The sequence below is a fragment of the Mus caroli genome, unplaced genomic scaffold (genome assembly GCF_978045245.1).
Source record: "Mus caroli unplaced genomic scaffold, Mus_caroli_1 scaffold_10, whole genome shotgun sequence".
Lineage (NCBI taxonomy): Eukaryota > Metazoa > Chordata > Mammalia > Rodentia > Muridae > Mus > Mus caroli.
Window position 1 is genome coordinate 33774881 of NW_028227265.1, and position 16544 is coordinate 33791424.

Genomic DNA, 16544 nt, shown 5'->3' on the forward strand with positions numbered 1-16544 from the left:
TCAGCCCCATGGACTAGATTTTGTCATACTTTATTTTTCTAAATGTTTTTCTTTTGCCTACAAGATAAATGGGGCTTTGAAATCCCTGATTCTAAGGGGTAAGAATTGTTGAGTAGTTCTGACACATGGCTTTGAGAAGTAAACTTTAGGTCATTTGTTTTCATGATCCCACATTCATAGTAGCATTCATGGTAAACATTTTAGTGTCTTGAATGAAATCCCTCCTATTTCCAAAATCTGAATGCAAAGTTCAGACATTTTTAACATTAGGCCATCTCTTCTGGCTAGGATTGTATTGGTATCATGTGGACCTCATGGCTCTAAGCCTAGGTGGTATTTGAATATCCCTAACCTGCCTTTTTTTTTTTTTTTTCAAACAATACTATTTTGTTTTTGTTTTGTTTGCAGTTGTCTTTTTTATTATTGTTTTTACTTGTGTGTGTACTCCAACTCACGTTATCGACTTTCTTAAAATTTTATTTATTTATTTATTTATTTATTTATTTATTTATTTATTGTATATGTGTATGAAGAGGGCATCGGATCCCATTACACATGGTTGTGAGCTACCATGTGGTTGCTGGGATTTGAAATCAGAACCTTTAGAAGAACATTCAGTGCTCTTAACCGCTGAGCCATCTCTCCAGCTCCTGCAGTTGTCTTTTTAAGACATCTTTGTATAGAACACATAGCTAATATGGTTAATACCGGTTAAAGTGCTGTTTTTTTGGGGGGGCCTCAAAAGATGGCTCAGCCGTTAAGGGCACTGACTGCTCTTGCAGAGGACCCGGATTCAAATCCCAGTATTCACATGGCAGCTCACAACTGTCTGTAACTCCCAAGATCTGACACTCTCACATAGACATACATATATACAGACAAAACACCAATGCAAATAAAAAGAGAGATTAAGAAAAATGCCCTTTTTTAGGTGCCTAATTGAATGTCGAGATGAATATAAATATAATGTGGAGGCTGTGGAATTGTTAATTCGAAATCATTTGGTTAACATGCAGCAGTATGATCTTCATCTTGCTCAGGTATGGAAGAAATTTAACTTGATTGAATTAGAGGATTCAGGAAGTGCTTTTGTTTTTTAATTGTTACTCTCTTGAATTTGCTGTGTTGCCAGTCGATGGAGAATGGCTTGAACTACATGGCCGTGGCGTTTGCTATGCAACTGGTAAAAATTCTGCTGGTGGATGAAAGGAGTGTTGCCCATATTACTGAGGCAGATCTGTTCCATACCATTGAAACCCTCATGAGAATTAATGCTCATTCCAGAGGCAATGCTCCAGAAGGGTAAGAATGAAGTGCTCTGCTCTCCTGTACACTCAGCAGTCTCTTAAGAGCTTCAGAAATTACATACACACTAGCATAATGAGTGACTTTGTGACTTTCTCAGCCTAAAACAGTTTTAGGTTGAGCCAGTATTGTCCTTAAAGTATGAACTCGTAATCCACTGCTGCCTTCCTGACTCAGGAGAGCTGCACATACAGTGACTGCTGAGTGGCAGCAGAAGTCGCCGTGAACACTGGCTCTGTTAGACTGGGATAAACCTCAGGGAGTGAAGTGCTTTCAGGATCCTTGGGAAGCCCAAGTCCTCAGCTGCCAGTGTACTGATACAAACTTGTAATGCCAGTGCTAAGTTAGGCACAGGTGGCATAGCCTAATCAGCAAGTCCTAGGTCCTGGTGAGAGACTTCCTCAGAAAACCAAGTGGATGAATCCTGCTGAAATAATATCCAAGGTTGTCCTCTGGCTTTCATGTGTGCACAAGGAATGCACACAGCACAAAACAAAACTTGGTGTAGTTGTGAATATTAGTAATCTCAGCACTGGGGAGGCAGAGACAAACTCATTGACCAGACAGCCTGTCCTGCCTGAATTTCTCAAGTTTTGAAAAGTAAACAACTGTGGGTTAACTGATTTTCACTCTGGATTTATCATACTAGGTTGCCCCAGCTGATGGAAGTGGTGAGATCCAACTATGAAGCAATGATTGATCGTGCTCATGGAGGCCCTAACTTTATGATGCATTCTGGGATCTCTCAAGCCTCAGAATATGATGACCCTCCAGGCCTGAGGGAGAAGGCAGAGTATCTTCTGAGGGAATGGGTGAATCTCTACCATTCAGCAGCAGCTGGCCGCGACAGTACCAAAGCATTCTCTGCGTTTGTTGGACAGGTAGAGCTTTTGGAAAGAAAGGTGCTTTTTATTCAACATAAGTAGGGTGTGATTACTCCACTATTAAAGTTTAGTTTTGTATGCCTGTGGTCAGAATTACCTCCATACTCATGCAAACCAAAAATACCACCACCATGCTTTGTTAAACTAATCTGGCCTACTTTATTCCTCACTGTTGATCACAGCTACTGTTGATTCAACATTCCTACTCCTTCAGTCCTACTCAGCCTATTCCAGTTGTCCTGGCTACAAGCTGTAGTGGGTCAGAAAATGATAATGAAGCTGCAACATACAAGTTTACTAAAATCGTCACTAGTGATAGAGTATAAGCTAATACATTACAATGTTGGGATATCACATTTTAACAACACTACCATACAATAAATCCATATTTAGTGGTAGATTATTTTTTTTTCTCATATATATGAATCTGACACAAATGGCAATTTAAATGTCTCAGAAATTGAGCTGCTTTTTAAAAATCAGGCTTACCAAAGTGTCTTAGTCATGTTTGTATTGCTTTGAAAGACACCATGACCAAGGCAACTCTTATAAAAGAAAGCATTTCATTTAGGCCTTGTTTTCAGCTTTCAGAGCATAGTGACATGCGTGGCATTGGAGCTGTAGCTGAGAGTGACATCCTGACTCACAAGCACAGACAGACAGACAGACAGGGGCAACAGAGACAGACTGGACCTGGCATATGCTTTTTGAAAACTCAAGAGTTCACCTCCAATGGCACACTTTCTACAAGGTCACACCTTCTAAATTTTCTCAAATAGTACCACTCTCCAATGCCTAAGCATTCAAATATATGAGTCTATGGGAAGCATTTTTATTCAAACCACCACACGGAGAATAAATAGTTGTAGTGGACCTGGGATGACTCACCGCAGAGAGCACATTCTTTGTGCTGTGTTTGCTGAGGACTTGAGTTTGGTTCCCAGGACCCACATTGGGCAGCTCACTGACTCAAGCTTCAGGGATATCCTGCACCTCTGGTCTTGGCAGATGCCTGACCTCATGTGCATATATGTGCACCACTGAACACAATTACACACTAACAAGCATGCATGAGCATTCACATAATCATAATTAAAAGCAACCCTTTTAAAAATAAACAGTTACAGACAGAATAAACTGGAAAAAATAATCACAGTCCATTTGTTTCTTATCATCATTGGCTGTTTTCAGTGACGTGAGGACGAAAGGGAAATTTAAGAGTACAGTCTCGAACTGGCCTTAACTCCTTTAGAGTGCTTTACAGTACTTTCAGTAAGCTAGAAAGCTTGACTGTTGTATTTTTTCATTTGCTCAAATTGACGCCAAAAGATGGTTATTTTTCCAAAGAATGATTGATCTATTTTTAAATGCTTTACATTTGTGGATTTGTTAAGAATTTGATTTACTTTTCAACATAAGTGACAACTAGTAAACTATGCTACATAAATTTCTCTGCTAAAAGAACCCAGGAAATCATACCATAAGTCAGGCTGAGAGGCCATCCTCCGTGTTTGTAGTCTGACTTGTCATTCCATTGATGGAATGCAGACGCGTGGCTCGGCGGCATTGCCTGTGTGAGTATGGATGTGGTACCTGCCTGGCTCCTCTTCGTTTGCTTTACTCACTTCTCTTGGGGAGATGGTGCACTATACTTTACTGCTCCTTTTGGTGATTGGACTTTTTATGTGTAGTGCTTTGTCATAGCACATATTCCTCTCAAGCTTTCCCGTGTCAAATGTGGAATAAGATCCTTTTGCTGGCCTTGTGCCTTGGTTTGGGAACATTGTGTAATTCAAACCTTTAGCTGTTTTATTATCAAGATAATTGTTTAAAAATTTCCAAGATGACTTTATGTCCCCCCCCCCCCCCCTTGGTTCCTAAGTAAGCGCTGACCCCTTCTTCTGCTGCTTTACCGGTTAGTGTTACTTCCCTGTTGCTGTCTTTTTGAGACAGTGTTGCTATGTACCATTTCCTGACCTTGAGCTAGTCTTTTCTACTAATTGTAACAGTATAAAAGATCATTATGTTTAAGTGACATAATCCTGGGTATTTATTAAATTAATGATTTTTCTGCAGATGAAGTTTTAAAAACGCTGCCACTGGTTAAATAAGAGGAAGGCGTCTATGAAGAGAAACTCTTAAAAGTGACCTTTATTAATATCATCTCCCAAACTGTAGATGCCCTTCTATTTAATGTTAATATCTTTTTGTCAGCTTCAGTCTTCTCCATGAATTAAAACTGAGAGGAACTCTGCCATGTCTCCTTCATGACAGGGACGTCATTTTCCTAATGGCATCCTTTCAGAGTAAGAAGTTAAATGAGTATAAACTAGAGTTTTGCCATTTGAAAGCTAACTGTGTAAAGTTGATTTTGAGGATGGTCTTACCATGTTGATTGATTGTTCCCACTGTAGATGCACCAACAAGGAATACTTAAAACTGATGACCTCATAACAAGGTTTTTTCGTCTTTGCACTGAAATGTGTGTTGAAATCAGTTACCGTGCTCAGGCGGAGCAGCAGCACAATCCTGCGGCTAACCCTACCATGATCCGGGCCAAGTGCTACCACAACCTGGATGCCTTTGTCCGCCTCATTGCACTGTTAGTGAAGCACTCTGGGGAGGCCACCAACACTGTCACAAAGATCAACCTGCTCAATAAGGTCTGGAATCCTTTCTTGTGTTCTCTGATCCATTGTAGTCTCTCTCTCTCTCTCTCTCTCTCTCTCTCTCTCTCTCTCTCTCTCTCTCTCTCTCTCTCTCTCTCTCGTTCTCTGATCCATTGTAGTATCTCTCTCTTGTGTTCTCTGATCCATTGTAGTGTCTCTCTCTTGTGTTCTCTGATCCATTGTAGTGTCTGTCTCTCTGTCTCTCTCTCTCTCTCTCTCTCTCTCCACACACACACACACACACACACACACACACACACCCCATTGTTTTGAGACAAGGTCTCACTGTAGCCCTGGCTGGCCTGGAACCCAATTTGTGGACAAGGCTATCTTCAGAATCCACCTTCCCCTGCCTGTGAGGTGCCATGATTGAAGGGCACCCCCCCCCCCCACACACACACACACCCAACCCCCAAATCTTTTTCATCTGGAAATGAAATAGAAGAGATAGTATCCATATGTTGTGTAGCAGAATTTAGAAGAGGGAGATGCAGTTGGTGTTTTGATGATGATCCAAACAAGAGATTGTGGTAGCTGGTGCACTCCTGCCTCCACTCGTGTCTGCATGGGTCACTAGGAATGGCATTTAATTCATTATTGACCTGATTTAGACAGTGTGAATCATGAAAATTTGAATATCAAACTAGTGCAAGACTGTAAACCCTGAGTGTAGTTTTTTCTGTGGAGAAATACAAGTGGGTCATTACTATCCCCACACTGATCGTTGATAACCCACACTTCCTGCCAAGCAAAGTGGGAATTGTTGCCCCATTAGGTCACATTAGACAGTCTAGCTTTGTTGGAGTTCAACATGATGAAATATGGAGAGACGTCCAGGTTTCTATACCTTTAGAAAAACCAGTGGCCTTTATTGAGAATATAGAAGTTTGGTCCAGTAAACAAATTTAAAAAACAAACAAGACAGAAAATAACTCTGAGTCAATCTAATTTCCCTTTTGCTGGCTGCCAGCATAGAAATTACTTGACTACATCTAAAGGCTTTCTTAGGTGACCAGGTACTGCTTTTCTAGCTTTGCTATGGACCAGCTATGTCAGTCTCTCTATGCTGGAGCATGTATCCTTTCCTTTATTGTTTGTAGTGCTTACAGAGTTCAGGGTAAGTAAGCCACTGCTGGTAGTGCAGGCCTGACTGAGTGAGGAGGTAGGAACATCACCATGGAACTTGTAAGTTCAAAGCCAGTTTTTGGACAGCTTAGTGAGACTTTGTGCAAACTTTTGGGTTTTTTGTTTGTTTTGTTTTGTTTTTTTAAAAGCCTGACTATAGTATTCAAGTGTTAAGTACTCAGCATTTGGGAGGGCCTAGGTTCAATCCAGGACACAGGTAAAAGTGACAAGTGGCTTATCTGTGTGGTTGATGGGATGTAATCTGTATGTTCTGTATAGGTTCTCGGTATAGTAGTGGGAGTTCTCCTACAGGATCATGATGTTCGGCAGAGTGAATTTCAGCAACTTCCGTACCATAGGATTTTTATCATGCTGCTGTTGGAGCTCAATGCACCTGAGCATGTGTTGGAAACCATTAATTTCCAGACTCTTACTGCTTTCTGGTGAGTGTTGTGTATAGTAGAGATTTCTATTTGTTGTTATTTAATACAGGGTCTCATAGCTCAGGTTTGATCTCAAAAGTTCCTGTATTGTTGAGGCTGGCCTTGAACTCCCAATTCAAGCGTCCAAGAGTTGGAATTGCAGGCACACACTCCAACACCCAACTTAATGGTTGATCTTTGTAGGTGTCAGAGGTTGTGCTGGGATCACAGGCAGTACTTTGCTGAAGTTTAAGGGTTGTTGGTTAAATGAGGTAAAAGTCAGGTAGAACTCTGATGTTCTGATGTGTTTCATTGTAAAGTCTACATGCATGTGTTTACTATATTTCAATTTGTGGTTCTGAAATTTTTCTTTCAGCAATACATTCCACATCTTGAGACCTACTAAAGCTCCTGGCTTTGTATATGCTTGGCTCGAATTGATTTCCCATCGGATCTTTATTGCAAGAATGCTGGCACATACGCCACAGCAGAAGGTGTGGCTGCAGTTTATCTCCTACAGATGAAGCCTGTAACTACCTGGGGCTTTCTAGCACTATTTATTTATGTCAATTTTATTAGTCACTTAGTAGTAGAAGAGACTTAGGCTTATCAAGTACTTGACTACATCTAAAGGCTTTGTTAGGTGACCAGGTACTGCTTTTCTAGCTTTGCTATGGACCAGCTATGTCAGTCTTTCTATGCTGGAGTTGTTAACAGTATTTAGGAGGAGTTTGTCACTGCAGTAAATGGCAAAGAAGAACTGTATGTAGTAAGTACCCTCATCTGTTTCTTCAGACCAGAAGAAAATTGTGTTGAAAGTGAAGTAGCCTCTTAATGAATTTGTCCTCTGGTTTCCAAATGCAATCCATGGCACACAGACACATGCATGGTGTGCACACAAAAAGAATGAACTAGAATTTGTGTGGTTGGTGATACTACAGTAAGTAGGCCACTTGGGGCTGAAAGTACAGAATTGAGGCTATAAGTTCAGCAAGGTTATTTACTAGGAGTTGGGAGTAAGAAAAGAAATAGTTGACCCAGAACTTAAAAGAAGGAATTATGGCAAACAGCCTATAGTTGGTTTGATACTATTTCTGCAATTTCCTCAGGGTGGTCTCATTTCTTTTTAGTTTTCTTATAGGCACAAAGTTAAATATTTTCCAAAGCCTCTGGAGTCCTGTTGTTTTAGATAACATTATCCACTGCTGTAATACTTAGACTTTTTGTTTTGTTGGATATTTGTGTTTCTGGCTGGCTTTGAACTTAGTTTTCCTCCTCAGCCTCCTGTGTGGTAGGGTTAGAGACACATCCCACCACACTGAGCTGATACTTCATTTTGCTAGGATCCAATCTAGGAGAGGCCCTCATGTCAGGTTACTATAGATAAGATGCAGTAGAGTGACGGGCAAGTTTGTGGTAGCCAAACAACTTGTAAATGTTACTATAACTTACGTACGTTTCTTTCTTTTAGGGGTGGCCTATGTATGCTCAGCTGTTGATTGATTTATTCAAATATTTAGCACCTTTCCTTAGAAATGTGGAACTCACTAAACCTATGCAAATCCTCTACAAGGTAATTTTTATTTATAAATAACTTAAAAGTGTTTTTATATGGGAACTATTGTTGATATGCTTTTACAGAATCATTTGATACTCAGAGGCCCTACTTAAAGGATACTCTAGTGGCACTCTAGGTACCAGTGTACCTTTTCAATGGAAAGTTGTTCTCTCATCTTTTTTATATCTCTTGCTCTACACTCCCAGCCCCCAACCACCACCATCTTAGCCATTTGCTACCATCTCACTGGGGAATTTAACTTCTATTTCCTTACTGTTTTCTTGTTTAACTTTTTTGGTAGACTTCTTTTATGTGTATGACTTTTGCTTTCCTGTCTGCTTTCGTGCATTTATTTATGTGCACCACATATGTGCCTGGTACTCAGAGAATAAAGAGGAGGATGTTGGATTCCCAGGAACTGGATACAGATAGTTGAGAGCCACCGTGTGGGTGCTAGGAAGCAAACCCCGGTCCTCTGCAAGAGCAGCACGTGCTTTAACTGCAGGATCATCTCGGCAGGGATGTTTAGTTTTTTGAGGCAGAGCTTCACTATTTAGCCCTGATTTACCTAGAACTCAGAGTTCCTCCTGACCCTGCCTCACTCTTGTTAGAGTTAAAAGCATGCGCTGTCTCACCTTCTTAGTGAGATTTTCATTTATAGATGTATCTTTTTGTCATGTTCCTTCCAGTGTTTGCTCATGTTCCCGGTGTTTTTTGTTTTGTTTTGCATTTTTATATTTTGACTTTATTTTTCTATAGCACTAGGGATAAAACTTAGGGCCTTCTTAAATATACTAGGCTATCTCAAGTTGCTAAGGTGTTCTTCCTATCTATATATCAGAATTGTTGAATTTACCAAAACTTGTTAAAAACTAAAAAAGGCTAGCTTTGATCCCATTCCCATTTTCAGTAGTTTTCTTGTTAGTTTGCCTTTTTACTTTTGTTAGTCCTCTTTCTAGTTTCTGAAGATAAATGATCTTAACTGCATGTATTAATTAAAGCCTATAGGTTTTGTTGTTGTTGTTTTTAATGTTAATAAAATATACTTTTGCTATTTTTGACAATGGAGGAAGAAATCCTGCTGTCTTAGTATGGAACTTTTTCCCTTTTGTGCAGGGTACTCTAAGAGTGCTGCTAGTTCTTTTGCATGATTTCCCAGAGTTCCTTTGTGATTACCATTATGGGTTCTGTGATGTGATCCCTCCTAATTGTATCCAGTTAAGAAATTTGATCCTGAGTGCCTTCCCAAGGAATATGAGGCTCCCAGACCCATTCACTCCTAATCTGAAGGTAAGGTTTTAACAGATGGAACATGTTTGTTTTGTTTTTGCTATTGTTTTACTGGGGATTTAACTTCTACTTCCTTAATGTTTTCTTGATTTATCTTTTGCTTTTTAAAGTTTTTCCCCCCTAAGATTGATTTTATGTGTGTATATTTGAGTTCATGTGCAGCAGATGCCTGTGGGACCTGCAGAGGCAATAAGGTACTGTGGGTCCGTGGAACTAGAGTCTGAGACAATCGTGAGCTGCCATGTGGGTACTGGGAACTGGACTCTTAGAGAGCAGCCAGCGCTCTTACCGTCTTTCCTAAAGGAAAAGTTTTTATCTTAACATTTCAGCCCCTTCTCTTATAATCAGTATATTTAGTCCCCCTCTCTCCAGCATATATACACTTTAGGTATTGATACTTTTAGGGTAGCTGATTCTGTTACAATTTTGATGAGGGTGATACTGTCGTTGAATATTAGTTTACTGTTTTCTCATATTTTTAACATGGTTTAATTATCAAACCCCAGACTGAATGGTAGGCAGTTGCTGGTCCCACACTGCATAATTGAAGAACAAAGTGGTCTTTGTAATGTCTATAGCTCACGAGGTTTCATGTGCATGTGTTGAAATTATTTAAGGAAGACGAGCCGCTTAAAAATCATACCACCAAGTAGCCTTTTAAATTTGTTTGTAGCTCTTCTTTAAGATCCTTTCTGAAACATTTTAAAGCATATATTTGTCTGGAGCTTCTTTCAGTGGCTGGGACTCTTGGTAGTAATCTCCTGTACCGATTTGTAATCTGACCTGGCATGGTGACGCACGCCTTTAATCCCAGCACTTGGGAGGCAGGTGCAGGCAGATTTCTGAGTTTGATGCCAGCCTGGTCTACAAAGTGAGTTCCAGGACAGTCAGGGCTACAGAGAACCCCTGTCTCGAAAAACCAAACCAACCAACCAACCAACCAAATAAATAAGAAATCTAAGGTTGGAAAAAATGGTTAATGGTGCAAATTAGATGGGCACAAAATATTCTTCAGACATTCCAGAAGAGGGAGTCAGATCTTGTTACAGATGGTTGTGAGCCACCGTGTGGTTGCTGGGATTTGAACTTGGGACCTCTGGAAGAGCAGACAGTGCCATCTCTCTGAGCCATCTCTTCAGCCCCTAATTTCTTTTCAAATAATGAGAAACAGCTAACATTGTGTGACAAGAAAAGGTGGATTTCTAGTAATCACAGTCTATGTGTATGTATAGTTTTAGAAAGCCATCCTAACACGTCTATGAAGGGGAAGGTTTGTTAACATCTGTGATTGATTGTGATTCTTGGGATGTGTGGCAGGTGGACATGTTAAGCGAAATTAACATCGCACCTCGGATCCTCACCAATTTCACTGGAGTGATGCCGCCTCAGTTCAAAAAGGATTTGGATTCCTATCTTAAAACTCGGTCGCCGGTCACTTTCCTGTCTGATCTGCGTAGTAACCTACAGGTCAGTTGGTTTGACTTAAGTTCTTTGCTGTGTCTTCTGTAGAGTGCAGTTTGTGCGCACTGTCTATCTATGTCCCATTTTCAGATTAGTATTTTAAACCTGATGTAGAAACATTGAAGTTGAATGTGGCAGTACACACCTGTTAGTTTAGCACAGAGGAGACTGGGGCAGACAGATGACAAGCTTGTGGCCACCGTTAGAGCAAGACCTCATCCCTGGACATACATCCCCAGATTCAAGTATTGTTGTAATTATTCACTGGGTAAGTTTACCTGAGTTACATACTGTACTAATAGTTCGTCTTTGACCCAGTTATAGATGAGACCACTATGGAAAAAACATTACTTTCCTGCAAGACCTAACAGCATTTCTAGAGTGATTATAGTTAAGTTTCCTTTATGGAGTGACTTGAAGTGGAATTGGCTCTGCAGGTTAGCATAGTATGCAACAACGTCTTTCTCGAAATTACATGATTGAGGTTGTGCTTGAAGTTTATTTTATAGCTGCATCATGAGCAAAAGTATTTGGTTTTCCAAAGGAACACAAGTCTTCTAGTAGAACCACTCTTCGGGCAGCTGCACATTTGTACAGCTCACAATCTTGAACAAGTTTCTTATATTTAAATCACAATATCAACAGCTGTCTATCCCTTTCAGAGAGAGAAGGCTTGAGGAACAGCAGTGCTGCCCAGCACAGTGGTGCACACCTTTCTTTAACCCCAGCATGGGGAGCAGAGGCCTAGCAATCTCTGCGTTTGAATCTAGCCAGAGCTACACTGTGAGATCCTGTCTCTGGGAAAAATAATGAAATATTAAGTGTTATTCATAGTTCTATGGTAAAGTTTTCTCTTTGCCCATTTAGGTATCTAATGAGCCTGGGAATCGCTACAACCTCCAGCTTATCAATGCATTGGTGCTCTACGTAGGGACTCAGGCTATCGCACACATCCACAACAAGGGCAGCACGCCGTCAATGAGCACCATCACCCACTCAGCACACATGGACATCTTCCAGAACCTGGCTGTGGACCTAGACACTGAGGGTGAGTGCAGCAGCTGGCCTGGCCATTGGCATCATCAGAGTCTCTGCACTTTGCCATAGATATAATCGAAAGAATCTAGAAATTTCCTTTAAGCTACAGTAAGGAATGTTTTTTTTTTTTTTTTTTTTTTTTCAAAAAAAAAAGATGAAGAAAATGGCCCCAAATCTTATCCTGTAAGTAAAGATGGTATGCCAGAGTGCAATAAGTGTGAAATAAGTATGTTCTTTTTGATAGCCTACATCTGAAGGTCGTACTACATTGTTTCATAAGTTTGTCTTTACCAACGATTACTAGGGTCTACTTGACAGGGGACAGAACACATTATTGAGTGTAAGAAGATAACGGGCCAGAGCTTGCTGTTCCTCTGTAGGAAATGTACAGGGCACATCGCTGTGGTGTCTCCTGGTTAACACTGCACTGTTTCTTTCTGTGGTCAAGATTCACAATCCCCAGCTTAGTGCTAAAGAAGCTCTGCTTGTTGTTTTTTGTTTGTTTGTTTTTCTCTTAGAAATTCATGGCCTCATTTTTATTGTTACTCCATGCATATATATATATGTGTATGTATATACACACATATTAGGGATGGGGCGGGGGGGCTGACCTTTTCTGTTTTATCAACCAGATAAGTAGTTTTGTCTACAGGAGGTGAGGGTGGTTTTGAAGATTGAGAGCTCATGCTTCAGTCCAGATCCACTACTTACTTTTTTTTTCTAATTAGGTATTTTCCTCATTTACAATTCCAATGCTATCCCAAAAGTCCCCCACACGACCCCCCCACTCCCCTACCCACCCACTCCCACTTCTTGGCCCTGGCGTTCCCCTGTACTGGAGCATATAAAGTTTGCAAGTCCAATGGGCCTCTGTTTCCAGTGATGGCCTTCTAGGCCATCTTTTGATACATATGCAGCTAGAGACAAGAGCTCCGGGGTACTGGTTAGTTCATCATGTTGTTCCACCTATAGGGTTGCAGATCCCTTTAACTCCTTGGGTACTTTCTCTAGCTCCTCCATTGGGAGCCCTGTGATCCATCCAATAGCTGACTGTGAGCATCCACTTCTGTGTTTGCTAGGCCCCGGCATAGTCTCACAAGAGACAGCTATATCAGGGTCCTTTCAGCAAAATCTTGCTAGTATATGCAATGGTGTCAGCGTTTGGAGGCTGATTATGGGATGGATCCCTGGATGTGGCAGTCTCTAGATGGTCCATCCTTTTGTCTCAGCTCCAAACTTTGTCTCTGTACAGATCCACTACTTAATGTTCACAGTTTTTATGCTTCTGCAAGAAGTCTTAGCGTTTGCTTTGAACTTGGTCTTCAGGGCATCCCTCGCTGCTTTGGTACTGATCTAGGACTACCAGATATAGCTGAATCCAGTCTGTTGCTAGTATGCCACCGTGGTGTTAGGAGGAACTATGTCAGGAGGAACTGCTAGGTCACTTCAGACTACTAATAGATTTTACAATATAACCTGCTCAGTCTGTATAATTGTTACCTGTGCATATGTTTTCAGGGCTGACCATTTGGTATTGGATAACCAGTTGCTGTTCTCTTCTTTGAGAAGACAAGACTGTTTTTTTCTACTCTGAGCATTTCTTGGTTGCCTGTAGGTTTTTTTGTGTAGAATTGAGGCCTCATGTTACGTCCTTTAGACAAGTGTCTAAAGACAAGAGTCTTTGTGATCAATGGTACAAACAAGATAATCAAATACAGATAAGAGATCTATTGCCACCTGAGCATGGTGGGAGCTTCTGGATTTGAAACTTTCTCTCCAGCTATTCTACCAAAGTACTTTTCAGAGTATAAGGATCATCAGGGGCAAGAGTCTTATAAGGGCTTTGAGGTTAGGACTGTTTGTGTCAGAGGAAGACATTGCCTTCATTATGTTTATTTCATGTGTACAACTTTTCAAGTACTACATGAAATAAAATGTTTTAAGTAGTTGGATGTTGAGACAATGCAGAACTAGCTTTCCATTGTTGTAACATTAAAGGAAATCTGTAGGATCAAGATTTTCAGTTAAAAAAAATTTTTTTTTAAAGAATGTAAGGTATTTTGCTGATTCATAATATGGATTGCAAATAACACCTACAGAAGCAAAAAAAAAAAAAAATGGGGGGCTGGTGAGATGGCTCAGCGGGTAAGAGCACCCGACTGCTCTTCCGAAGGTCCAGAGTTCTAATCCCAGCAACCACATGGTGGCTCACAACCATCCGTAATGAGATCTGGCGCCCTCTTCTGGAGTGTCTAAAGACAGCTACAGTGTACTTACATGTAATAAATAAATAAATCTTAAAAAAAAAAAATGTTCGTATCCAGAAAACCAATAATAAATCACAAAATTAGAATAATACCTACAGAAGCAAAAAATCCAAAAATGTTCATATCCAGAAAACCAATAGTAAATCACAAAACTAGAATAATACTCACAGTTTGCCCAAGGCCCACCATGTTAGATTATGTCTGACTGATGGTATCAGTCCACCTAAGAAACCAAAGCCTAAGGAAACTCATTTGTCTCTCATACTGGCCTTTCAGAGTAAATCCTAAATCTAGTTTCCCTAATTTCTAGGCCGATATCTCTTCTTAAATGCAATTGCGAACCAGCTTCGGTACCCAAACAGCCACACTCACTACTTCAGCTGCACCATGTTGTACCTTTTTGCTGAGGCGAACACTGAGGCAATCCAGGAACAGATTACAAGGTGAGAGATTTACTGTCATGATGCCTTAAAGGGGCTCTTTTCTCCTTATTCTGACTGTCCTGAAATTCACTCCGTAGACCAGGCTGGTTCAGACTTGGGGATCCAACTGTTTCTGCCTCCTGAGTGCTGGGATGGATGGTGTGCACCACCACTGACTGCCTCGGCTGTATTCTGAATGAGTTCTGTGCATTCCCAGTTTTGCTGTGTTATTATGCTGAGCCATGTCTAAGGAATTACAAAACAAGTTGATAATGGACAGTGGTTTGCTTTGAAATGCTGGGGACTAGTTTACAATAAAAGCAACAGTAGTTTCTTGGTGGTAGCCGTGGCAGTAATGTTTTTTATCCAGAATCTTGTTGACATTTTTGTGTACTTCATTCATGTTTTTAAGGTTTTAAAGGGAAACAGTAGGGTCATACTGTTTGTTTAAACTGTATAGGATTGGAGATTAGTGCACAATATAGTGGGGTGTGCATACAGACTTGTAATTTACCTGTTCACCCAACTAAATACTTGTGCCAGTTTCTGCAGCAAAGGCCTTAATCTTTGCCACCAGGAAACAAAAAAGTATAAGAACAAAGAATTGGTACTAGCCAGCACTTGTCATGTAGGAAAAATTTCACCTATTTTCATATGCTAAATTCTGAGTGCATCCAGGGAAGAGGCAATGAAGGTATAGTTGTGAATTTGTTTTTAATGTATTAACTAACTCTTCTATACCCCTTTTTAGGGTTCTCTTGGAACGGTTGATTGTAAATAGGCCACATCCTTGGGGTCTTCTTATCACCTTCATTGAGCTGATTAAAAACCCAGCATTTAAGTTCTGGAACCATGAATTTGTACACTGTGCCCCAGAGATTGAAAAGTGAGTTAAAATGTTAATTACCAAGCAGGGAGACAGAAAAGAATGTGTCTAATTTGGGTCTGTGAGTTAAAAGGGCAGTTATAGCTAATTCAGATTAAGAGATCTTTAGGCTAAAGTTTGTTGTGAAGTTAATTGGTGCTTGTCTCCACTTCTCAGGTTATTTCAGTCTGTCGCACAGTGCTGCATGGGACAGAAGCAGGCTCAGCAAGTGATGGAGGGGACCGGTGCCAGTTAGATGAACTGTGTATATCCCTTGCAGATGCATCAGCCTTGGTCCGCTGAACCAAGTTCATAAACTGAAGACTCCTCCTGACTTTCCTAGCCCTTTGGTTCTCAGGGGTCTGCCCCGCCAACTGCTGGGGTCGGTCTCCTGTCTATGTGGGCAAGTTCCAAAGTTTAAATGCATTTTTTTTTTGACTCTTGGCCAAAATTTAGAAGATGCTGTGAATATCATTTTGAACTTGTGTAAATATATGAAAGAGAAAACTTTTGTCTGAAACTTCTTGGGTTTGTGTAAAGTGTGTACGTATGTAAACTACCTTGTAACAGGCAGTTTGATGGCATGCTCTTGTCTCAGGCATAGCAGCATGTCTTCCGACATTCATGACATTCCAAAGATTAGCAAAATACTGAATTCATGCAACTTTTTTTAGACGTAGCTAAGGAAGCTTAAAAAGCCACTTAAGTTATAAGTGTAGACTAGATAGACCAGGGCGTTCTGCTTGCCTCTGGAAAGGTAGTTGACCTGTTTGGAGGTCCTAAGGGAGATCATACCCGAAGAGGAACATCTCTGGCCTGCGATTCTGCATCACCTTGTTTAGGCTGTACAGCCTAGTTAAACAACAAGAGTCAAAAAGCCTACTACAGCTGCTACTTTTCGTAAGGATCAGGATCGTAAATGTTCCGTGAACAGCTAGGCCCGTGTTATATTTCGTAGCCTTTGTAGTTTCTGGGCCTTAATCAGCTTTCATGTATGTGTGAAGTCGGTAAACATTAAAGTCATGACATGCATATGAGTCCACTGTGCCTTTCTCAGTAGCAGCAGCAGCCAGTGCTGGTTGTAAATGTGGACAGCCCAGTCGACTGGGAAATGTCACTTATACATGTGAGTACACTGATGCTGTCTTCAGATGTACCAGAAGAGGGCATCAGCTCCCATTACAGATGGTTGTGAGCCACCATGTGGTTGCTGGGAATTGAACTCAGGACCTCTGTCT

General features: G+C 40.8%; 1 protein-coding gene and 1 pseudogene across 7 annotated transcripts in view; one reads left to right on the forward strand and one right to left on the reverse strand.

The window, feature by feature from the left end:
* Nucleotides 1-15826, forward strand: part of Cnot1 (CCR4-NOT transcription complex subunit 1) — an 88042-nt gene extending 72216 nt beyond the window's left edge. For 4 of the 7 annotated variants that reach the window (XM_085843679.1, XM_085843681.1, XM_085843678.1 and 1 more), the window contains exons 37-49: nt 932-1040; nt 1133-1302; nt 1955-2207; nt 4604-4852; nt 6263-6426; nt 6782-6899; nt 7877-7978; nt 9080-9253; nt 10571-10720; nt 11582-11762; nt 14330-14462; nt 15193-15327; nt 15484-15826. In XM_085843679.1, the coding sequence (XP_085699805.1) occupies nt 932-1040; nt 1133-1302; nt 1955-2207; nt 4604-4852; nt 6263-6426; nt 6782-6899; nt 7877-7978; nt 9080-9253; nt 10571-10720; nt 11582-11762; nt 14330-14462; nt 15193-15327; nt 15484-15562 (2017 nt within the window). In that variant the 3' untranslated portion in view covers nt 15563-15826. The remainder of the gene's footprint in view (nt 1-931; nt 1041-1132; nt 1303-1954; nt 2208-4603; nt 4853-6262; nt 6427-6781; nt 6900-7876; nt 7979-9079; nt 9254-10570; nt 10721-11581; nt 11763-14329; nt 14463-15192; nt 15328-15483) is intronic. The other 3 variants (XM_085843683.1, XM_085843682.1, XM_085843684.1) reach the window with 1 other exon arrangement.
* On the reverse strand, nt 12736-13280 carry LOC110300064 (ATP synthase F(1) complex subunit epsilon, mitochondrial pseudogene; annotated as a pseudogene).
* Nucleotides 15827-16544: the final 718 nt, after the last annotated feature.